Here is a 24487-nt window from a genome sequence, read left to right as displayed (position 1 = left end):
ACTTCAAATGAGAAACTCAAACAAGAAAGCGAGCTACACATCAAACCAGAATACCAAAAGAACTTCGATAATTGAGCTACGGCGAATAGAGTGTGGAGCGATTCCAAGGATTCGGCCAAGGAGTGCTCACAATACCTGGTCGCTCGGTGGTTGGCCGTGGGCCGGGGAACCAAAAAGGAATCCAGCGCACAAAGCACGGCAATCGCTTGGCGGGAGAATGGCGACGGTTTATTTTTTTTGGGACGATTCTCTTGCCTTGCCTTGCCTCGCCGTTTGTCGAGTCCGCTGCCAGAGGGATTCATGCTGCTTTATTCCTTAGCACGTAATATAATAATCAAAAAGCGATTATCATACCATTAGACGGTCGCGTTAATGTTCAAATTAATTATATACCATGCCGGGTGGGGTTGTCCAGTGCCTTTGCTATATTCCTAACGATTTTGGTGGTGGAGATTCGATGTGTGCCATTTCTTGGTGTGCATTGTTTTTTTTGGGAACCAGATGAAGAATGGTTTTTGACGTGTTCAAACCAAGCACCGTATGAGTGAGGCATTGAAACATCGCTTGGAAATCCCAACTCTATCAGCCCAACACGTGGCGATAGAAGATTTTCCCGCAAAAGGGGAAATGAAAGTCACCGTAAGAGACTGCATCGAAACAATATTTGTGCAGTGCGCGATCTTCACGACAACGCTTTGCGAGGCAATAGATAACAGCAACTCCGCCGCATAGATTTTTTTCTATCCTGCAATTCCTCTCAGCTGCTTCTCTCTCGGCAGGCGGCAGCATATAATTTCGAGCGAGGCCGGGGGGTGGCTCGTAGCGAATGATCGATGTCTGTTTTCCCCTTTTACTTTCTATCGGTCCTATCCCTGTCAGAAAAGGGGTCCCGAAACTTCAACCCAGCAGCGAGCGCAGGCGAGGGACGGCGAAGGGCCCCATCCTGCTACGATGCTGATTTTAATTGAATTGAATTGATTTATCGCTGTTTTATCGGTGTTTATCCTATGTTTCGATTGGGCGGAGGATTGCTGCTGGAAATGGGCTTTTCTCCGAGAAGGTTTTCGGGGTGAACATCGGCTAGTTAAATTAACTTTTACCGATGGGCGTAATAACGATGTGCGGACTTGATTGGCCATCAAAATATAATTGTTGTTATCATAAATAATGGAAACATTAATTTTCTGATTGATTTCGGGAACTCCGCTCCTGTAGAGAGGGGGAAAAAGCAGAGGGTAGAATCATACTTCGTCGGAATACAATAGTAGAAGGTGTTGTTAAGACTTGATCTCTATCGTTGTGTCATCTAATTATAACACGATATTCCTGTGACTTCCTGTCTGATAGAAAAGTAACGAGGATTATATTTTCATCAATATGTATTAACATTGCTCTTTTCAAAAAAATATATGAGTCTTACTCCATATCACCTCATAATACTAAAAATAGTGTAAGTAATGCATGTGGGACTAAGGTACCCGCCATGATCGTAGTTTATGGACAAACCAGGGTGTCCTGATCGTTTGTCTTAAAAATCGTTGATAACTGTTGTAATTTTAAGTCATCGTTCTAAACGAAATATTATTTCTATAGACCAAGATTGCTAGTAAAATGTAATGAATTCGTTGCTTTCGGTATGTCATGATCCGTTTTCAAGAATATCATACAAGATTTTTATAAAACTTCCATAAAGTTGCGTACCAATACATCATACACTAATAGACAAAATAGAGTGTGGAATTCTTCCATTTATTTGGTTCAAATTAAAATAAACACATTGTGCTCTTTTTGACGTAGGATCTTTCGGGAACATATTGGGGGTACAAATTAGATAAAATAAGTAGAACAAACTTTTTAAGTTAAACGGTTTAATTGTGATTAAACATAATAATGTACTAAAAGCTAGAAAATAATTAGGCAAGTAGCAGTTAGCATTTATCACACCTCTCCTTCATTAGTCTAGGGCATTGATAAGACTAAAATAAAATCGTGGGACATATGATGAAGTCGCTAATTGTGAATAATGGAAATCCAACGTGCCCCACTATATTACCGATATACCGATATTGAGTGGATTACAGAAAATACATAGTGTGTTTTCCAAGTCAAGTTCGTTCGTTTGATACACATATCTCAATCAACCTTTATTTTAAGATGATATGGAACCAGCTATTTTGTAGCGGCGGCCAAATTGGATTTCTCAAGATAAGCAGTTTTAAAATGACAGCAGAGATAAAGGTGTTTTATAAATTCGCTCAGTTCCTATTGGTCAAATTTCTATTGATGTGGGACAACCCTACAGCCATACAAACATACATACAAACAGTTCAAGCTAAATAAAACCGTTTAAAAAAGTAATTTGCTATTTTGTGATCGCGGCTATCTTGGATTCGCATTTTTCATAAACAACTGTGTTCTAATAGTGAAGCCCTTCCATTCGATATCCATATTAATGGAGTTTTGACATAATATGTAGTCCGCCATTTGGTAGAATTTTGATGGATTTGTATTTTTTTATAAATAAACGTATTCTACTGGTCAAGCCCATTCATTTGATACCCTAATAATAGGGTTTTGAGAAAATATGTAGTCCGCCATTTTGTAGTGGAAGCCATCTTGGATTTGCATTTTTAATAAATAACTGTGTTATACTAGTCAAGCCCTTCCATTTGATACTCATAATAATAGGGTGTTGAGAAAATATATAGTCCGCCATTTTGTAGTGGCAGCCATCTTGCATTTATATTTTTCATAAATAACCGTATTCTACTAGTGAAGCCCATTCATTTGATACCCATATTAATGAAGTTTTGAGAAAATATATAGTCCGCCATTTTGGGTTTGTATTTTTCATAAATAACTGTGTTCTACTAGTGAAGCCCTTTCATTTGATACCCATATTAACGGAGCTTTGACATTATGTGTAGTCCGCCATTTGGTAGTGGCAACCATCTTGGATTGCATTTTTTTATAAATAATCGTATTCTACTAGTCAAGCCCTTTCATTTGATACCCATATTAATGAGGTTTTGAGAAAATATATAGTCCGCCATTTTGTAGTGGCAGCCATCTTGGATTTGTATTTTTCATAAATAACTGTTTTCTACTAGTCAAGCCCTTTTATTTGATACCTATATTGATGGGGTTTTGGAAAACCCATATCGATGAGTTTTGAGAAAATTTGTGATCCGCCATTTTTAGCGGCCGCCATCTTGGTTTTTCAAGGTCATGGAATACGCAGTTTTATAATGACTACAGAGATAAAGGTGTGTTCCAAATTTCAGATCAATCGGTCAACAGAAAGGGGGTCAAATGTCTATTAATGTGGGTCAGCGGGTCAAACATACAAACATACAAAATAATAAACATCAATAAACATATATATAAATGGATTTCTGTTTGTCTGTCTGTCTATCTGATTCTTATGGACTCGGAAACTACTGAACCGATCAACATGAAAATTGGTATGTAGGGGTTTTAGGGGCCGGGGAAGGTTTTCGTGATAGTTTGAGACCCCTCCCTCCTCTTTGAGGGGGGGCTGCCATACAGATTAAACACAAATTTCTAAATTACTGGGGAATTAATCAAACAAATGAAACGAAATTTGGCATATGGAGGTTTTAGGATGCAATAAATGATTCTATGGTGGTTAGATTTCCCCCCTCCCCCCCTCTCTAAGGGGGGCTGCCATACAAATGAAACACAAATTTTAGATTTAGGGTGCAATAAATGTTTTTATGGTGGTTAGACACTCCACCCCCTCTCTAAGTGGGAGCTGCCATACAAAATTCTATTCGATTAGAAGATCAATCAATGAACTATTCTGCGATTGGACCCATGAACTTGATCATAGTAGGAAAACGTGAATGTTTGAAGGTATTGATAACAGAAAACAAATTTTGGGCAGGACGAAATTTGCCGGGTCAGCTAGTATTTTATAAAGATAAATATTAAATAATTGAAAAAAATCCCTCGCTTTGGATTAGTCGATTGGTACAAGCAATCCATGCCCTCTTAGTTGCGCATTCAATACGCATACGAGACTGTGATATGAAACATGCGTTTGGATTTTGCGCGCAAAACCAAAAATACCTATAATTTTGGAAATTTCTTCAAATCGTGGTGCATTAGTTTGAATTGCAATAGACGATATATTCCAAAACAAAAAATCACCGGGCAAACGTAATGCACCAGTGGTGTCGGACGCTCGGTAAAGCTCGATCGGACCTTACTAAAGGATCGTATCGTATCTTTCAAACTAACCGGGTACCAGTGGAACGCCGGTTTGCCTGACCGTAGAATTTCGAAAACCGAAAACAAGAATAATAATTTATAAAATAAAATGAAATTTCAAACTTTTTTCTATGAGTCACCCGTGATGTTTTTCCCGCGCCACTTTTTCCTGATCGGTTGTTTCTGTTGCAGTTATTTTCCGGCGCGATTTTTTCCGATCACGTGTCAATGTATAGCGTTAATTTGACAACTATGTGAGAGTGAGAGAGAAGAGAGGAACTATTCGATTTTTATTATTCCATTTGTTTATTTATTTAAGCTCTGTTTTATCAGGGAGTCGAATCACGAGCTTAAACTTTCGGGGTTAAATATTCACCAAACAACGACGCGTATACTTTTAGTAAGCTACTATTTCTCGTAGTCCAATCCAATCTTTATTGCGATATAACACATGTATAAGAAACCTTCCAACTATGGCTACTGGTGACCGGCTAATAGTGACTCTAACGATTGAAGCAAAAGTAAAAAGTGATTGAGGAAAAGGAACTGCCTAAAAACTGACCAATTGCGCAACACTAGTGGTGCGTTTTTAAGATACGCTGCGTTCAGCAGTCGGTTTAAGAGCTGGATTCTACACAGATTAAATTATTTAAAAATGCGAATCAAATCTAATCTTAAACTTATCATAGCCGGCCACCTGAAATGAAACATTTCACTGATATTCGAAATATATTAAATTCAACTAGTTCTTCTTCTTCGGGTTTGAAATTCACAATAGCTTCTGTTTGTTATTTCCGATGCCATCCGGGTTGGGTGTTGCATTAATCTGCATACTCGTCTCTTCTTCGTTCATCATAGGCAATGGACAAAGTTTCGTCACAGCTCGCTTGAATATCGAACCAGTTGAGGTACGCACGGTAACCACACGAGTCACTCCGTCCTGCCCAGGATGCAGCTCCAAGATGCGAACTAGTGGCCAGCGCACTGGTGGTAAAAGGTTGTCTTGCAGTATCATCACTTGGCCGACTTTGAGATCAACGGGACGCTGATGCATGGCGGCCTGTCGTTGGAGCTCCTTAAGGTACTCAGTCTTCCAGTGGTACCAAAACTGCTGTTGTTTCTGCTGGATAATCTGGTATCTGTTCCTCAACCGGTTCACTGGAACGTCCATCATGTCTGGGTAAGGTAGAGCTTGGAGTTGTGAGCCGACCAAAAAATGGCCTGGCGTGATGGCTTCGAAGTCGTTAGGATCCTCCGATAAAGGTGCTAATGGTCTAGAGTTCATCGCACTTTCTACTTGCGACAGTATCGTGACCAAGTCCTCGTACAGTAGTGAGGTGCTGCCTAACTGACGAAGCAAATGTTTTTTTGCCACTTTCACAGCGGCCTCCCATAAGCCGCCGAAGTTGGGGGCGCGCGGGGGAATCATATTCCATCGTATTCCTTCATTTGCGAGAGCGTTAACGATACGATTGGTTTCTTTAGGATTTGAGAACATTTGATAAAGATCGTGCAGTTCATTTCGAGCACCGACAAAGTTTGTGGCGTTGTCCGAAAAAATATTATCGGGCTTGCCTCGTCTAGCTACGAACTGTTGGAGAGCGGATAGAACGGAAGCTGTGGATAAGTCCCCCACCAGCTCAATGTGTACAGCTTTTGTACTGAAGCAGACGAACAGAGCAATATAGGCTTTGGTAGGAGCAGTCCTACGGTTTGCGGACTTTACAAACACAGGTCCACAGTAATCGATTCCTGTGGATGCGAAGGGGCGACTGGGTTTAATTCTGACGATGGGTAATTGTCCGATTGGTTGCTGTAATGGACGAGGGTTAACACGAGTAGAACGATAGCAACTGCGTATCACGCTACGTACAGCCCTTCTTCCATTTGTAGGCCAATAATCGTTGCGAACTACTCCCAATGTGAGCGATATCCCACCATGAACCAATTTGCAGTGGTATGATAACAAAAGCATTCGAGTAAATAGGTGGAAACCAGGGAGTAGGATTTGATGTTTGGTATTGTAAGCCTCTTCCGACAATCTGAGCCGGCCACCGACTCGGATTATACCCGACGAATCCACGAAAGGGTTCAGAAGCTTGAGTGTGGAATTCTTCGGTACCAGTTTTCCTCTTTGGAGCAGATGTAGCTCCGTTTTGAAGCATTCTTTTTGGACGATCTTCACAAGACAATCCCTTGCATTTTCGAGTTCACTAGGTTGGAGAGTGATGGTAGATTGCTTCGATCCCTTTTGTATATGACGAATGAACCTCAAGCAGTAAGCAGTCGTACGTAGTAGACGATTATACGAAAATGATCGGGTAAATAAAGGGTTGAGTGGTGGTGGATTTTGCAGTAGTAATGTGGTTGTTTTACGTTCCGTGTCTCCATCTGCATGTGTTACTCTCGGGATTTCCAGCTTCGGCCAATTTTCCTCTCCCCTTCCCAACCAACTGGGTCCATTAATCCATATTTTACAAGTTAGCAATTGTTGTACGACCAAACCTCTGGATACAATATCGGCGGGGTTATCCATTCCAGGTACATGCAGCCATGGAGCACCGTTTGTTCGGGTTTGAATGTCTGCTACCCGGTTTGCCACGAAGGTTTTCCAGGTTTGTGGTGGTGCCCGAAGCCAATATACTACTACCATCGAGTTGGTCCAATAGAAAATAGGTACGGCTTCCAGATTCAGTGCAGTGATAACTCTCGACGACAAGCGAGCGCCGAGTTGAGCTGCGCATAATTCCAGTCTCGGGATGGTACGTTTTTGTAAGGGTGCCACTCTAGATTTCGCTGCCAATAATATCACCTTCACTTGACCGTTGGCCTTCGCCGTCCGTGCGTAGATGCAGGCTCCAAAAGCTGATTCCGATGCGTCCGAGAAGCAATGCAGCTGCACCTCCCCCACGTCAAAGGCAAACCGCGGAACCCGAAAATTGACTAGCGATGGCAGGTCCTCCACGAAACGTTTCCATGTAGTACGCACCTCTCCAGGCACTTCTTCGTTCCAATCGATAGACATCAACCAAAGTTGTTGGATGAAAATCTTCGCGCGTACAACGATAGGAGCGATTAATCCCAATGGGTCATATAATTGAGCAATGACAGACAAGATTCGGTTTTTCGTAATCTTTCCGTCCGTAGAAAATGGCCCGAAATTAAAACAGAACTGATCAGTCGTAGGCTTCCAAGAAATCCCCAAGGTTTTCACAATTTCTCCATGTTCACGGTCTTCATTTGGGAGGTGGGCTAAGTTTTCTGGTGCTACTCCTTCCAATACATGGGGGAAATTCGAACACCATTTCCTCAGGGAAAATCCTCCACGGTTCATTAATTCATCCATTTCTTTGCGCATTCGTATTGCTGTCGTGATGTCTACTTCGCTTCGAACAAAGTCATCCATATAAAAATCTCGCTTTAATGCGGCTGCGGCGAGAGGAAACGAATCACCTTCATCATCGGCGAGTTGATGAAGTGTGCGTGTCGCCACGAACGACGATGGCTCCAATCCGTATGTCACTGTGGTCATCTCGTATACAGTTATCGGGTCGGTCTTATTGAATCTCCACAACACACGTAGGAGATGTCGGTCATCGGGATGTAGTCCGATCTGACGATACATTTTCTCGATATCAGCTAACAATACAACCGAACCTTTGCGAAATCGGAGCAGTATATCGAAGAGCTCATCTTGTATGAGAGGACCAACTAGTAGCGAATCGTTGAGCGAGAATCCAGTACTTGTTTAGGCAGAAGCGTCAAACACACTCCGTACCTTGGTAGTGGTGCTTGATTCTTTCAACACCGCATGATGTGGAAGATAGCATACCGTAGCGGAATTTGATTCGTCCGTAGGTACCTCATGCATGTGCCCCAGTTCTATAAATTCTGCCATGAATGCGTGGTACCTTTCTTTTAGAATGAGAGTTTGGTCTAGTTTACGTTCTAAACATTCTAGTCGGGATTTTGCGTTGGAGTAAGACTCGCCTATCATGGTTTCGAAACCTTCTTTCTTGGGATATTTCACGAAGTATCGTCCAGTGGAATCTCTTGTGACCGTTTCCTTATAGAATGTCTCGCAAAATTGATCGTTGGGGGAAAGGTTGACATTATCCAGTTTGTCCAGTTTCCAAAACTTCTCGATGTTTCGACTCAGTGTTTCAAGAGTGGAGGTGCAGCAAACCAAAGCTTGAGGCATGGGATCATAAGATGCTTTGCCAGATACAAACCAACCAAATCTACTTTCAATTAAGGTTGGGGCTTGTGGGCCTATTTGCAACCGGCCTCCTTGAAGGATTGTATAAAAATGTTCCGCACCAATAATCAGATCCACTTTCCGGGCAATATTGAACTCAGGATCGGCCAGTGTGATGTCGTTAGGTATATGCCAGTTTGTTGTAGCGATGCTCACAGCGGGTAGATCAGTTGTCAATTTTTTGAGTACCAAACAATTGAGAGGAATAGAGAAATCGCTGACTCTCGACCTAACTTCGGTAGCTACCGAACAAACTGCTCGAATCGGAGATTCACCGACGCCTAGTATAGGTTGATCAATACGATGACGGAACAATCGGAGTTTTTGGCAAAGTCGGTCACTCATTAGACTGCTTTGTGAGCCACTATCTAGAAGAGCTCGCGTCAAATGTTCATTTCCATAACCGTCTAGCACTTTGACGACAACGGTCGATAGGAAAACGTTGACACCACGAGATTCTACAGCTGAATTGGAAGAGATTGCAGAAGTAGTTGCTGTTGTTACACCAAATGAATCGTTGTGTCTTGGAGTATTAGGCGCTGTCCGACTGTGTTGACCACTTGAGTTAGGATTACTGTTTGATACTGACGCATCGAACCCAGGATGCAATAACGAGTGATGCCGTTTTTGGCAATGCTTACAGGAGTAGCTTGACGAACAGTTTCGTACGAAATGATTGCTTCTGAAGCAATTACTGCAGATCCGTTTCGTGTTGACCAAGTGCAATCGTTCTTTCAGCAGCATCTTTTCAAATGCCGGACATTTAACTAACGGACGCTAGACATTTAGGTTGGTAGCTTTCCACTACTGCATAGGAGTTTATCTTCGAAGACGATGGGGTTTGGGTTTTAGGTTGCCTGACGGAGGGGTAGTGCTTTCCTTGGGACGAAGAGTTGAACTGCTCAGCCGAAATATGAAGTGACTCCAGAGTTCGAACCTTCCGGGTCAGGAAATCGATGAGGTTTTCGTACGACGCCTCCTCGTTTGCAGAGACAAATTCTTCCCATTCCTTGAGAGTGTGATCGTCGACTCGAGAACACAGTAGTTGAACAAGGAGGCTGCCCCAATGCGCTGTAGGTTCTCCAAGCTGATTCAATATTTTCACATGTCGCTGGAAGTCTTCCAAAACAGCACGTAACCCTACAGCAGATTTTCCCGACACCTTCGAGTGGACCATCAGAGACTGTAGATGCTTCTTTTTTAGTAAGTAGGTATTTGAATATCGATTTAGAAGGGCTTCCCAAGCCACTGCATAATTATTCGCCGTAATTGTTAAAGACTCAATCAATTTGAGGGCGTCACCTCGCAAGGCGGACCGTAGGTACTGGAATTTTTGTATGCAGGGGATTTCTGGGGACGCGTGAATCAACGAGGAAAAGGAATCGTGGAATGTCAACCATTCATTCAGGTCACCATCAAACCGGGGTAATTCGATGGTGGGGAGTTTCACACTGGTAACATGAGAAATGGCAGGGACACCATGATGGATCGTAGAATCCACTGGAGTTAGAGGAAGAAGAGGACGCTTACTGACGAGGCCACCTTTTACCCGAAAGTACTGCTCTTCAACCTTTGCTCTGACTTTCGCATTAACCGCCACAAATTCAGCACTATCGTCAAATGCTTCGTATTCTCCTTGAATCGATTCGAACGTTTCCATGAGGGTATCTAGTCGAGCTAGACGTATTGTTACTTCATTTGCATCCCGCTCAGCATTGAAGTTCGTCAAGAAATCTTCGATACGTTGGATTGAATCCAGGACATTTTTTCGTTTCAGCTCCTTCGACTTCATTTTCTTCTCCTGCATGGTGATGATAATTCAGCAACGAATAACTGGAATAAACGTAAGACCCAGGAAGCACATTTTGCTTGACGATAATTGTTTGGACTGACACTCACCTGTGCCCGTCCAGGGATAGGCCTTGTAATAAATTATAATCAGGAACGTTAGAACGTCGGGATACCACCGGGTTGGATAACCATTGGATAGGTTATAAATAGTATGCGATAAATTTATTGGATGATCAACCAGTAGTTGATGTAGTCTCGTTGTCTTAGAAACAGCAACGGCCACGGTTGGAGCATGCACCAGCATTCGCAGCAACAGTATCAATACGGGAACGCGGATACAAGATCCACACCAGGAACACGTGGGAAATCTGAATTGGTTAAAGAAGACCCAGGAAATACCTCTCATACAAGTATTATAGGTTGGACAGATACTCACATGCAGCCTGTCTTCAATAAGCCTTGTACTTTTTAAGCATGTAAAGCTATCTGGAACTCCAATCCGAAGGGTAAAGTAGGGTTAACGTCGCAGTTGGTCCAAGGAACACACCCGTGATCCTGGTCACGGCACCAAATGTTTTATCAGGGAGTCGAATCACGAGCTTAAACTTTCGGGGTTAAATATTCACCAAACAACGACGCGTATACTTTTAGTAAGCTACTATTTCTCGTAGTCCAATCCAATCTTTATTGCGATATAACACATGTATAAGAAACCTTCCAACTATGGCTACTGGTGACCGGCTAATAGTGACTCTAACGATTGAAGCAAAAGTAAAAAGTGATTGAGGAAAAGGAACTGCCTAAAAACTGACCAATTGCGCAACACTAGTGGTGCGTTTTCAAGATACGCTGCGTTCAGCAGTCGATTTAAGAGCTGGATTCTACACAGATTAAATTATTTAAAAATGCGAATCAAATCTAATCTTAAACTTATCAAGCTCATTAGCATTTGTAGCTGCTACAGAGCCGGATTTTATTTGTGTTTAATAATGTTTTATCGTATTTATAAATTGTACATTACACAGTAGCCATTTTTAGGCGTAAGAGTATTCCTTCTTCCCTTCCATTGATTAGTTAGACCACCGGACAGCGGAGACAGTTAATATGATCATTGCTGGGTTACTTATAGCACAACAGCCCGATGTTCCTTGCAGAGTAGCAGTATGGATGAACCGATTTCTAATCGACCGTGGATCGATCTCCATCGCTTATGATTGCTGCGTGGCCGAAGTTATTCTATAACAATACAAAGATGGACAATTGAGGGCCCTGAGTTTTGAACTTACGGTCGATCGCTTAATAAGCGAACGGGGAACCAATGTGGCTACGAAGACCTCCTTATTGCGATTTAAGGGGGTAGTACATTATGAACATCATAAAAAGTATGTGATTTTCGCGATTTTTCTCAACGATAAAATAAATTATTATGATTAATCTGATATCACAGTTTTATTAGGTATATATTACTTAACAAACAGAAAAAAATGGTGTCAATTGAACTGTCGTCTGAACTGCCGTAACCGCCGAACCCCTTGCAGCCAAATTCTCGTAAACTGGTGGGAGTTCTACAAGTTTTTCTAGTGGACCGATTTTAAAAAATGTTTTTTTACGTCTTGGATATATTGGATATATTTCCTGTCATCGTACGTAGGATTTTTTCAAAATATTTATTTTTGACGAAATGTCGACATTTTTTTGTAAAAAAATTGCGTTCTTGTCTCGAAAACCGAGACAAAAACATTCGAGAAAAACGCCTTTTACATTTTGGATCCGCGCTCCTTACGCAAAGACTTAGGTCCACTAATTGGCTTGTAACTTCGGAACGGAGAATCGAACAAACCTGGGATAAAAATTACAGTAAAGATGACCTAGAGAACATTTAAAGATAGAAATATCTTTTTAAATTTTTTCAAGTTTCCATAGAGTACCACCCCCTTAATGCCCGCTTTTTCTCGATAGATCGCATAGATATTTCAATGAAGAAAATTTTAAATTCTTTGAAACCTACTATTGAATAGCTGGAAAACGTCAAGCATTATCTAAATAAAAATCCCGCGTTCTGGTTGGTCGAATGGCATAAACAAATTGTGCTCTCTCAGATGCAGGGGAAGGGTGGTAAAGACGGACACCCTAAGTAAAGGTTGAGTTTTTTTCGTGAATTTCACAAAAAATATATAGCTATCTCATCACAAATTGATAGTCTAGGTATCTTTTCATAATACAATTTGTCTTTGAGGCAGAAATTTTTAAAAAATAATTTGTCCGGCATCTTTGAAAAAATAAGATTGAGTCGGGAAAGACGGTCGCCCGGGGGTGGGAAAGATGGACACTATCTGAAAATTCAAGCTTATGTGCTCGAGAAGTTTCGGAGGTCTTCAAATATGCCTTAAAAATGATCTAGCAAAAAAGCCAAACCAAAACCACCTAGAAGGTTTTGTAATTTTTCTCATTTTACATGTCTATAATAGCTTCCGGCATTCGGAATGATAAATTCGGATTACGACGTTGTTGCTTGCAATATTTTTGACATTAGAAAAAAAATCACTGTCCCAACCCGTGATGAAACATTCCGTATTGTCCTCATTATCGATATCAATTACACAATTTGCAGTCTCTTTGTACAAAATTATTATCGATACGTCGTCGAGGCTCCGTTCAGACTGGTAGCAAAATAGAAACGGGATTGGTCAGGGAGAGCACAGCGATTTGGCTGTCAGTGAGAACCACTACAGAATCATAACTGGATTTCCGTTCTGTTCTGTTCTTATTTTTTAAGGGACATTAGCTCGAAGGTCATTCGTCCCTGAGAGTAGATTCTCGAGAAGGCACCAGTTTATATACAGATTTTTGTGGTTTAAATTGCCTGTTTTGAAAGCTGTTTTTTTAGCTATTGAAATTAGTTTTCGGATCTATAACTAACAATTAAGCAAATATCATACCACTTAATTTAACTGGAAAGAATTATTAACATTCGTTAAAAGGCATTCGTGAACATATCTGTTTTGATCTTTGATGTGGTGAAATATTCTCTACACCATATCACACATTTCGTATTCTCCGCTATCGAATCCATAGCCGATGGCACATTTTTGTACACAATCTGTATCGAATTATCATCGATACTTCTTTTTTCGCTAAAGCGTCTGTTCAGACTGGCGGCAGAAAAGAAATAGGATTGGGAGAGAAGGGCATAGTGTTTCGGCGAGTTAGCGAGACCATTCTCCTGTCAATTAGCAATGACAACTAAATGGATTTCCAAGCAAGCGCCAGTTTGTATACAGATTTGTGTGATTTCAATAGCCTGATTTCAAAACTATTAAAACAAGATTTCGGGGCAATGATTAACAATCACGTAACTCTTAAGGCGGAAACAGAATGCCGCGTTGTGCGTTGCTTCTCATCAGCTGTCATTGTTTGCGTTTTTTACTAAAACATTCGCCCGACGCAGTCTGTTGATTTGCAGTCACAATCTAGCATTCGCGTCACCACTTTTCATGTAAACAAAAACAAAATAAAATTCGTATGAAAATCTTGTTCTTGTTGTGTCCACGGATCAATTGAATGTATTTAAAAACAACACATTGACATATCCGCGGTGGCGGCATTGAGCTTCGGATACTAGTTTAGGGGAGCGTGAAAGAATAGCTGACTTTCAGTCGGAATGAACACGTTTTCAAAATTTAAATTATTAATGTAAATTAGCTTTTCCATATTAACTAGTATTCTATTTAAATGAAAAACATTTTTGTTTGCAGGTGGTGAAAAAGTCTCATACGAAAATTGTTTATGTAGACAACTCTATATTATGATGAAAACAATCAGCAACAATGTTGGAATTGTTCAGCCATATGGTTGAATGAAAGTCAGAAACACGTGCTTCAAGTAATCAAATAACATCATGTGAAAATTTTCATTCAAATTTTAGAAGTTGGAAACCGGCTTCGTGTCTTCTAATCTGATAGAGATTACACTAACGAGTTTGGGACCCAAATTATGGCCTTAATTTGAAGTTGCCACCAGACGTCGACACCATGCCATTGTAATCGCGAATTCGGCGCAAGCAGTTTAGAACAAATGTTAGCGTTTAGTACAACGATACTAATGACGCAACGCCTTATTGTGTTCGACTAAATGGAAACACACATATTTAAAATCAAGTGTCAAAGCACAATTGTCGCAACGCGACGCATAGCGTGGCATTCTGGTCCCACTAATAGGTGTCAACGTGCAAAACCTTGCATTCTATAGGTGGAAACAGAATGCCGCGTTGTGCGTTGCTTCTCATCAGCTGTCATTGCTTGCGTTTTGTACTAAAACATTCGCGCGACGCAGTCTGTTGATTTGCAGTCACAATCTAGCATCCGCGTCGCCACTTTTCATGTAAACAAAAACAAAATGAAATGCGTAGGAAAATCTTGTTCTTGTTGAGTCCAGGGATCAGTTGAATGTTTTTAAAAACAACACATTGACATATCTGCGCTGGCGGCATTGAGCTTCGTTTAATAGTTTGGGGGAGCGTGAAAGAATAGCTGATTTTCAGTCGTAATGAACACGTTTTCCAAAATTAAAATTATGAATGGAAATTAGCTTTTCCATATCAAACTAGTATTCTATTTAAATGAAAAACATTTTTGTTTGCAGGTGGTGAAAAAGTCTCATACGAAAATTGTTTATGAAGACGACTCTATATTATTATGAAAAAAATCAGCAGCAATGTTGGAATTGTTTAGCCATATGGTTGAATGAAAGTCAGAAACACGTGTTTCGAGTAATCAAATAACATGATGTGAAAATTTTCATTCGAATTTTAGAATTTCAAAACCGGCATTGTGTCTTCTAATCTGATAGAGATTACACTAACGAGTTTGGAACCCAAATTATGGCCCTAATTTGAAGTTGCCACCAGACGTCGACACCATGCCACTGTCATCGTGAATTCGGCGCAAGCAGTTTAGAACAAATGTTAGCGTTTAGTACAACGATGCTAATGACGCAACGCATTATTGTGTTCGACTAAATGGAAACACACATATTTCAAATGAAGTGTCAAGGCACAATTGTCGCAACGCGACGCATAGCGCGGCATTCTAGTCCTACCTTATGTGTAACGCTTCTGTTTTCAAAACTTTGAACTTACCGAGGTACAGAAATAAAGACGTAGTCCTACATCAAAATGTCGTGTTTGAGCACCTTCTTCTTCTTCAATGGCACTAACGTTCCTAGAGGAACTTCGCCGTCTCAACGTAGTATTACTTGCGTCATTTTTATTAGTATTTAGTTGAGATTTCTATGCCAAATGAACCAAATGAACACCCGGCATGTTAGTTATGACGCTAACCACTCGGCCAAGGGAGCACAATCTGATATTTGATATTTATCAACGTAAAAACTATAACTACAATTGGTGGAAACGTCAGTTATAAATGTGCCAACTTAGCAATAAGACAAAAAATTAACTCAAAACGGGTGATTGAGAGCGCAACACTGCAACAATTGGGGGAGCATTAGGGTGCCAATGAAAATGGCAATCTCTAATTTCAAAAAGTTACCTCATAAAAAATGTTCACCTCCTCGAAAAAATACCCTATGCCGAATTTCAGCTTAATCGGACTTACGGGAAAGTGGCGCAAAGCGGTCAAAGTTTGAGGTTTTTGAAAGTCGAGAAATCACCCAAGGAAAGTAAAGGAAATCGGGGTTTTCGAATATTTTTTTTGGTGCCAAATGTCTTAAAATTGCATAAAACGTCGAGATCTAGTGTCATCTCGAAAAAAATTTGTTTTTGTCAAAAATCGGCATTCTGGGACTTATTTTTTTTTCGGAGTACGAAACGAAAAGTATGGTTTTGGATGCCAATAAATCCAATAGTTATTTCGATTTTTCATTCGGAACATGCTACGAAATGTTGATTTGCACGATAATATACCCTATGCAAAATATTATCTCATTCGGACTTCAGTTACTGGTGTCATAAACGTTAAAATTTGAGTTTTTTTGAAAACCGAAAAATCACCGAAAATCGAGGTTTTGCAAACGCCCGAGCGGTCTTAGGCTTTTTCTTTCAATTAACGGAAAACACGACCGCTCTTCACTGTGTCTAGATACTCACTCCTTTTTTTTTTTTTTTTTTTATCTGTATTATAGTGATTTTCAACTCATTAGGCTGGTTCGTCACTTTTACTTCCATTTTTGGAAGAATGTCGGGAGTGAGAATTGAACTCGTGACCTTTAGCGTGAGAGGCATGGATGTTACCACTACGCCAGATCGCCTCCACATACTCACTCCTTTATTTTCTATCTTAGAAATTATATACAAGTTTTTCTTACATCTATTACCTCTTTCGAATATAATGAACAGAACGAATTTACGATAAGCTCCCCGCTATCGTAACACCAAAATATAAACAAAACCCTTTCGTAAAACTAGACCTATGATTCACACGATCCACAAACAAGGATCGTCAAGAGAGATGTATTTATTTGTTCGGGATCTACCCGAGCCTATCATAAAATGTATTCTATGATTCACACGATCCGCAAAAAGGATTGTGCGAGAAAGATATGTTTATTTTTCCTCGATCGGTCCCTATCATAAACATGGGTAAACAAATCCGTCTCTTGTTATTGTGGGAGGACAGAGTTTTTACAGAGCGCAAGTGGATAACACGCATTTGCTTTGGAAGGATGAATTAAAACACGTGGTGCTTCACGGAAGAACAGATTTACTTTCAATGTGTGTCGATACAAAAATGGTTGCTATTTGAATTTATATCAAAAAAAATTTTTTTTGGCGCTTGGTGGTTTTTTCGCCTGAAAAACCGATTGTTGACAAAAAATTTTTTTTTGATATAGAGGCAAACCTTTTTATGTGTGGGGGATAGGGACCGCATAAAAAATCGTGCAAAACTCAACCAGTAGCTTTAATAGATCGTGTTCGGTACACATTTTGAAAAAATCTTTTTTGTGCGGTCGATAGGGACCGCATAAAAAAAGTTTCCCCAGAGAAAATAACTCAAATCCACGCCGTTCACCGTTCAATTTCCTTTTGATTCCCTGCTTTGCGATGGGACAGTTTGCCTCTTCGGTTGCGCGTGGCTGTTGTGTGCTTTTTGTTGCATGCCGGAACGTGATGCTGTTAGATATCATGTCATGCAAAAACTTAGAAAAACATAGAGCATTTGATGGGAGGAGGAGAATGATTTCAGAAGTGGATAATTGAGACGCAAATATGCTTTTTTCGATCTGAAATGCATATAAACCGTCGAAAAAAAACTAAATGGACGATAACTTCGTCAAATATGCTTCTTTTCATATACCGCACAAAAAAAATCTCACAAAAAACCGCACAAGAACAGAAAACTGCACAAGAACAAAAAACCGCACAGAAAAAACGTACAAAAAAAATTGCACAAAGAAAACCGCACAAAAACAGGTTTTACTGTAACTGTAAATCTCGACGTGTCATGCAATTTTAAGGCATTTGGCACCAATTTTTTTTTAAACCCTGATTTCCTATGATTTTTCGGTTTTCAAAAAACTCAAATTTTAACGTTTGTAACACCAGTAAATGAAGTCGGAATGAGCTAATATTTTGCATAGGGTATATTATCGTGCAAATCAACATTTCGTAGCAAGTTACGAATGAAAAATCGAGATAACTATTTTTATTGACACCAAAAAACCATACTTTTCGTTTCGTACTCCAAAAAAAAAACTAAGTCCCAGAATGCCGATTTTTGACAAAATATTTTTTTTCGAGATGACACTAGATCTCGACGTTTGATGCATTTTTAAGACATTTGGCAGCAAACATTTTTTTTCGAAAACCCCAATTTCCTTTACTCCCTCCCTTGGGAGATTTTTCGATTTAAAAAGAAAACTCAAACTTTGACCGCTTTGCGCCACTCTCCCTTCAGTCCTATTGAGCTAAAATTCGGCAGAGGGTCTTTTTTCGAACATTTTGTATAGGGTAACTTTTTGAAATTTTAGGGTCGACATTCATTGGCACCCTAGGGAACATTCCTGCGTTTTAGAACATATAGTGCAAATACAATGGATGGGAGGATCGGGTAGAACTTTTTAGATTTTGATGTCAAATTTCACACGTTGATATTGTTTTTCGGCCTACGAGTTCAAAAATACTCGTGCTCTCAACATTCAACAAATAACCACGAATGTCAGCAGGCACGTTTGGTTGCATTATTTTTTCATCTCATCCGACTCCAAATCCTTTGATAGAATAGTCAAAACACAACTGGAGTACGGAGTGTTTCAAATTCATACGGTGTTAATTTACGTTTTTTTTTGTTGGGTCTGAGTTTTTTATTTTTTCATGTGATGTTAGTGGGTATGTTGTTATCTCAGACATGACATGATTTTAATAGTCCTCATCTTGGTCATCTTGGATTCTGTAACTCTGTCATTGGCAGTTATTTGTCTTGCCAGGTTTGACAACCAAATTGAGCCCTCCGATTTCGTCGAGAGAACGCAGATTAGACTTTGGAAAAGGTGGAAGGCTTTATCAAACTGAATTTATGGTTAAAAATATTGTAGTCAATAGTTTTTGTCAACCCACGAATGATTCCCCCAGTCGCAATTCCACCCACAGAAGCTTACGGTTTAGTGTACATTTAAGTATGGTGGTATCATCAAGTCATACTTGGAAAGGTACATACAACCATACAACATTCACTTGTTAAATAAAAGCGTTTTCAGGACAATTTTCCCTGTTTTTGATGATCACCCTACTGTTGAATGTATGTCGAACAACCTGTAGTGAACAGAAGATATCATTGAACTGATGGAACATAGAAGCTCATCTCTGTTATTTCGAATTCAAGAATCAATTCTCAGAATGAAATCCTTTGTTTGTTAGATATTCAGTTTTCAATATTTACCATCCAGAATAAGGATTCGAATGATCGAACTCAAGTTTGTTAATTCGTTCGAATTCATCATCAAATTTTATTATCGTTTTGGCATGAAACACTTTTGGAGGTACTATTTTATTTTTTAAATACAATTCATGAGCACTGCAAAAATTTGTATGTTTTTAAACAAAACGACCCTATCAAATCAATAATATTGTTACACTCTACACAGTTGTGCGCCAATTACCCAAAATTTATCAGAATACATGTTCAAAGTTTTCAACGGGATTTAGAAGCAAAAAAAAAGTGAACAGAGTGTTTGCTGTTTCTAGAGAAGGCACAGTTCAATCTCGCACGAATATTGCTATCAAGGTATTAAAACAGTCCCATTGCATCGCACCAGAATAATGTGAAAAAATTCAGCCTAAACACATCGTAATTCTCATTACCATCATCATCATCATCGTCGTCGGCCAAATCTGAGCCACCATTCGGTTGACCGTCGCATGACGCAAATTAATTAAACAGTTTGTTGAAACAATCATCATTCATAACGACCATACTTTTCCCTGGCGCTGTCGCCGCATTGTGGAATGATTTATGGGACGTCGCCAATTTACCGTCCTGCGGCAGAGAGCCGCCCTCTCAACTCGGCGCCCCCTTTTGGAAGCTCGGCGTAGGATTCAAAGTCCGCACCTTCATTAGGGGACCAATCCAGCAACAGCAGCGGACGTGGATTCCTCAAGACAGAGTAAACCACGCGCCGGCGACAAGAGCCGTCACCTCATCCAATATCCATACATGCATACGGGCACATCTATACCGGTCGACAATCGGAGTCTCAGAACTACACGCGCGGACCGTTTCGCAATAGCTGACCGACGGAGTGTGGCTTCATGCCTAATTAATGAGCCGTAATTTGTAGTTTGCGTTTTCCACCTCGACCCTATGATTTATTAATGAAGATGAAAATCTACTCCGAGACGGACGAGAATTGGAAACGGATCGGGATCGGGACCGGAAGAGGGGGCCTGTTTGACCTGTCAGGGACCCATCAAAAGAATATGACAGTGCTGATGATGATTGGTAGACCATTGTGAACTAAGACTAGGCTTCTCGGTAGTTCAGTTTTTATTATTTGGAAAATTAGAAGAAGAAAAAAAAAGTCTTCTGCGTGAAACCTCTCGCAGCGGCTTAGAAGGGGTTACGAAACTGACAAGCACAAATCCTTTCTCACCCGACGTTAGCCGGCCCTTTTTGAAAAAATGGAAGAAGAAAAAAAAAGAAGTTAAACGCCTTTATGACTCCTGCTGCAAGATGGTTCCTCGAGTGGAAGAGACGAGGTAAGCGGCGGACAAAAGGTGCAATCCAATTAAAATTGTAATCAGCTCAACCTCGTTGTTGCAGGCGGATAACACAAGGAAAAACTTTCTGTGAGTTTTCTCCGCCAATCTTCCAGCCACTGCCCACGCTGCGGGTTCGGTTTTCCTCGCCCCTTCGCTATGGGGAGGGGACAGGATGGCACGAGAGATATTGCACACACAAGGCCAAAATACCAGACCTTCGTCGTGCGTCGCTGCTCCTGCCCTCCTTCTTCGATTCGTAGCGAGTGAAGCATCAGACGAGACGTGGTAATAAAAAAAAAGCGGAGCGGGAAGAACCGTGGATCCGAGGGATCGTCTTTACGTCTGTTTTGGAAAGGCTCCAACCGACCGAAAGGCGACTCCGTGACAGGGCAAAAAGAGGAGGGAAAATTAGATAAATTTTGCAGTAATTAAACCCCAAAATAGGTATAATCCTAATTAATTTATTCAAATTAAAAAAGTGAGTAGGAGTCGATTCGGTGGGTGGTTAAAGTGCCAAGTGCTTAATCGGGCATCAACCGCCGGCGGGGAGTCCGGACTCGAAACCGACCACGGGGAAAAACTGCTGGAGAACAAAGAAAAAAAAATAGCATGAAAATTGAAGCGAGCCCAGGAAACGGAAACGCGGCGAAAGGTGATAAAGGCTTACACACAGTCAGTTGCAGGGAGCGAAATGAAATGCCGGTGCGAGAAAGGAAAAAAGACTCACCTTTTGGAATAATCCTTTTAAGTTAATTATATCCTTAATTATTCCGATAATATCGCATAATCTGTGAATTAAAAGAGAAGCAAAAATGAGAGAGAGGAAGAAGGCAAAGTTATTTGATTTGATGAACATGATAGAAGCGGAAATGGAGGACAAAAATAACGATGCGATTCAGGTTAATTAGATCACGACGTCGGTTAGCAAAATTTCCCGCGAAAATTCTTAGCTTTATAAAAAATGAAACAAAATAACTTAAATTTCATAGGGCAGCGATAAATATTATCACTACTTTCATTTGTTACATTTTTTTATTATATTTTAAGAGGCGTAGCACTTAAGGCTTTTGCCTCATTTGTTACAATCTATACCCTAATTGTATCCAAACGCTCTGAGCGCAAATTGTTTTTTTCTTGCGCTGATGTGAAAAGCAATTACATTATCCCAACCATTCAGCCGCCCTCGGCTGGACAAAGTTTTTCCAATCCATCCATGCTGCCAAAAATTGAGTTGATTTCTGAGCTCATCCACCCACATACACACTTCGATCACTAATCATCATCATCGTCGTCGTCGTCGAATCGATTCGATCAATTAATTAATTAAGAGCAAAAAGTGAGAAAGGGATCAAGCCAGAAACGTGCTGATTCTCCGGAAAATGGAGAGAGAGTGAATCATCATGCGGCAGATGCAGTGTTGTCAGCAAATAAAGTAGTTGTCTCAAAAATATTGAACATTCGGTTTGTTTCCTCAATTCTGTTATTGATCTCTGATAATCAAAGGTTCTGATATAATTGAAATGCGTCAAAAAATATACTTTGCAATAGCAGCGACAATTGATGAAAATGCCTTCCACTACATCACACACATTTAGTGTTACCCCATTTTAATCTGTACCAGAAGGGTTAATCTCATCTTTCTCATCAGTACTTTTCCGTTCAAAAATCTGTACCATCGAAAATATTCGCTGTAGAAATTTAGCATGAAAAAATACTCATTTATTTACTACAAATACTACATTTAAATTTGCAAGTCATTCGTGTGTTCTATGATGCTTATCCATAGTTTTTTTGAATCTAGAGTGCGTACTATCATGAATTAATATCTGTAATAAATCGCTCCAAGCGATACTGCGGCGTAAAAGTCGTCATGTACCTTGATGTTGCTTTATTCGAATGTAAGAAATTTCACACGCGTAAAATATCTGTACCAATCTGTACTTTTTGAAGAAAATTTGTACTCTGTACCGTACAGAATCTGTACCAAAAATAACGAAAAAATCTGTACCTTTTCAGATAAATCTGTACGTGTGGCAACACTGCACACATTCGGTGGAAGTTCAGTTGAAGAAAGATCTGAGGAAAAAATAACCCTCGCGATTATAAAATATCCTCACAGCTGTTAGTGAAAGAATCTGTATAAAAAAACTAACGGAAAAAATGAAAAAAAGGTTTATTTTCATTTTGAATTTATTTTCTTATTTAGGTTTGTTAAAGTCGCATGAATACAACAAAATAAATCATAAAAAGGTTTTCTTATAATCCCCTAAATTGTATAATGTTTATACATGGTTTTGTTGAACTTACATGTTCCTTAATTTTTATAAATCATGAGTATACTCAACGAAAAAAAAAATTGATCAGTAAGAAGGTAGATACATAAATGCACTGTAATAAATTTAACATTTAAAATTAATTTTTACTAAAAAAAGTTCTGTATCTTTGCTGAAAATCTTTAATTCTGTATATACAGATTCTGCATCTGAAATTTGGCGAAAAAGAATATTCAGAATACAGAATATTCTGCATATGTGGATTATCCATGAAAATTTCCATGAAAAGTGGTAGTTTTGTTCTTTATCGCAAAATATTAGACCCGTATTTTTTCATTTTTTCGTTAGGGTGCCCATCTCCATTTTAGGATGGTCCGAAAAATCCATTTGTTCCACTTTTCCCCAAAAATTACTTTTTTTCAAAAGATCATAACTTTTGAAGCACTGAACCGATTTAGATGATCAACATATCAAATTGAAGCCAATGAACTGAACCATTCATTAAAAATTTTTGAACTTGCAATAGCAATGGATTTAATTTTCGTAATCATTGATTGTAGTAGTTTTTTTATTGTTTTCATGGCTTTGAACTAGAAGGCGCTACATTTTTTTTTATTTTTTTTTCTTAAAAGTTGAAGATTTTTTACATAACATATCTCGATATCAGAGATGCATTTTTTTCATTTTTGAGATATGATCCGAAAAACCGTTTCCCCCTTTAATCCAAATATGGTTTTTTTTTCAAAAATTCATAACATTTGAACCACAGAACCGATTAAGATGATGTATATATTAAATTAAAATCAATAAGCTAACCACCTTTGAAAAAATATCACATTTGCGTTAAGATTGAATTATATTGGCATAGGTCTAGTCTAGTCAAATAGGAATATTAAACGAAACTTAAAACAAGTTAAATTTGCAAAATAATAACTCAAAAACGAAAAAAGTGCATCTCTGATATCGAGATATATCATGTTAAAAATCCTCAGCTTTCCATAAAAAATATACATATACAGGGAAACTTCGATACAACGTACCCTCGTTATAACGTACCCTCGATATAACGTCACTCGATATAACGTACATTTTACCACGATATAACGTACACATTTCCAAAGTGTAAAGGAAATTTTTTTTCAATATTTTTTGCTGATAGAACAATGAATTATCTTTATTGTGATGCTAAAACAAGTTTTGTACCTTCAATCAATTCCGAAATACAGCTGGTTTTGTGATTCCGGATTCTAAATGAATCAAGCTTTAATCAACAGTACGAAGGGAAACATCATGAGAAAGGCCGGCTTCGTCTTCTGATTGAAGTTATTTATTATTTTTACTAAAACAGCAACACAATAATGTAATATAGACTACGTTTGTGAGTACTTTATTATGCTTCGATATAACGTACAATTCAATACAACGTACAATTTTGAAAGTGAAATGTACGTTATATCGAAGTTTACCTGTATATGTATAATCTCATTACTTTGAAATTATTATAGCAAGTTTTTTTCGACAAGGTGTCGATCTCACCTGCACTCCCATTTATTTCACCTAAAAACATCAATATTTGTATTCCATCAAAATTCGTGTTCTACTAAAACAAATGATCAGAGATGTTCAGAAATGATTGAAGAGAGGTTCTACAGTGGTAGACATTCGTTTAGCCGCACCCTATTTTTCCTCAATATTTTTAAAAATAGGTCAATTATTTAT

At 39.3% G+C, this 24487-nt stretch overlaps 2 protein-coding genes across 7 annotated transcripts in view; both read right to left on the bottom strand.

The window, feature by feature from the left end:
* LOC129775022 (LIM domain transcription factor LMO4) overlaps window positions 1-24487 on the bottom strand; it is a 967612-nt gene that overhangs the window by 239089 nt on the left and 704036 nt on the right. For all 6 annotated transcript variants that reach the window (XM_055779176.1, XM_055779177.1, XM_055779181.1 and 3 more), the window contains one exon: window positions 21223-21283. The gene's annotated coding sequence lies outside the window, so the exon portion shown is untranslated. The remainder of the gene's footprint in view (window positions 1-21222; window positions 21284-24487) is intronic.
* Window positions 5003-7765, bottom strand: LOC129773256 (uncharacterized). The gene has a single exon (XM_055776855.1). It carries the CDS (start codon window positions 7763-7765, stop codon window positions 5003-5005), a length of 2763 nt encoding a protein of 920 aa, XP_055632830.1.

Source organism: Toxorhynchites rutilus, chromosome 3 (assembly GCF_029784135.1).
Source record: "Toxorhynchites rutilus septentrionalis strain SRP chromosome 3, ASM2978413v1, whole genome shotgun sequence".
Lineage (NCBI taxonomy): Eukaryota > Metazoa > Arthropoda > Insecta > Diptera > Culicidae > Toxorhynchites > Toxorhynchites rutilus.
Note: the sequence above shows the minus strand (reverse complement) of the source record. Positions and strands in the feature narration are given on the sequence as shown.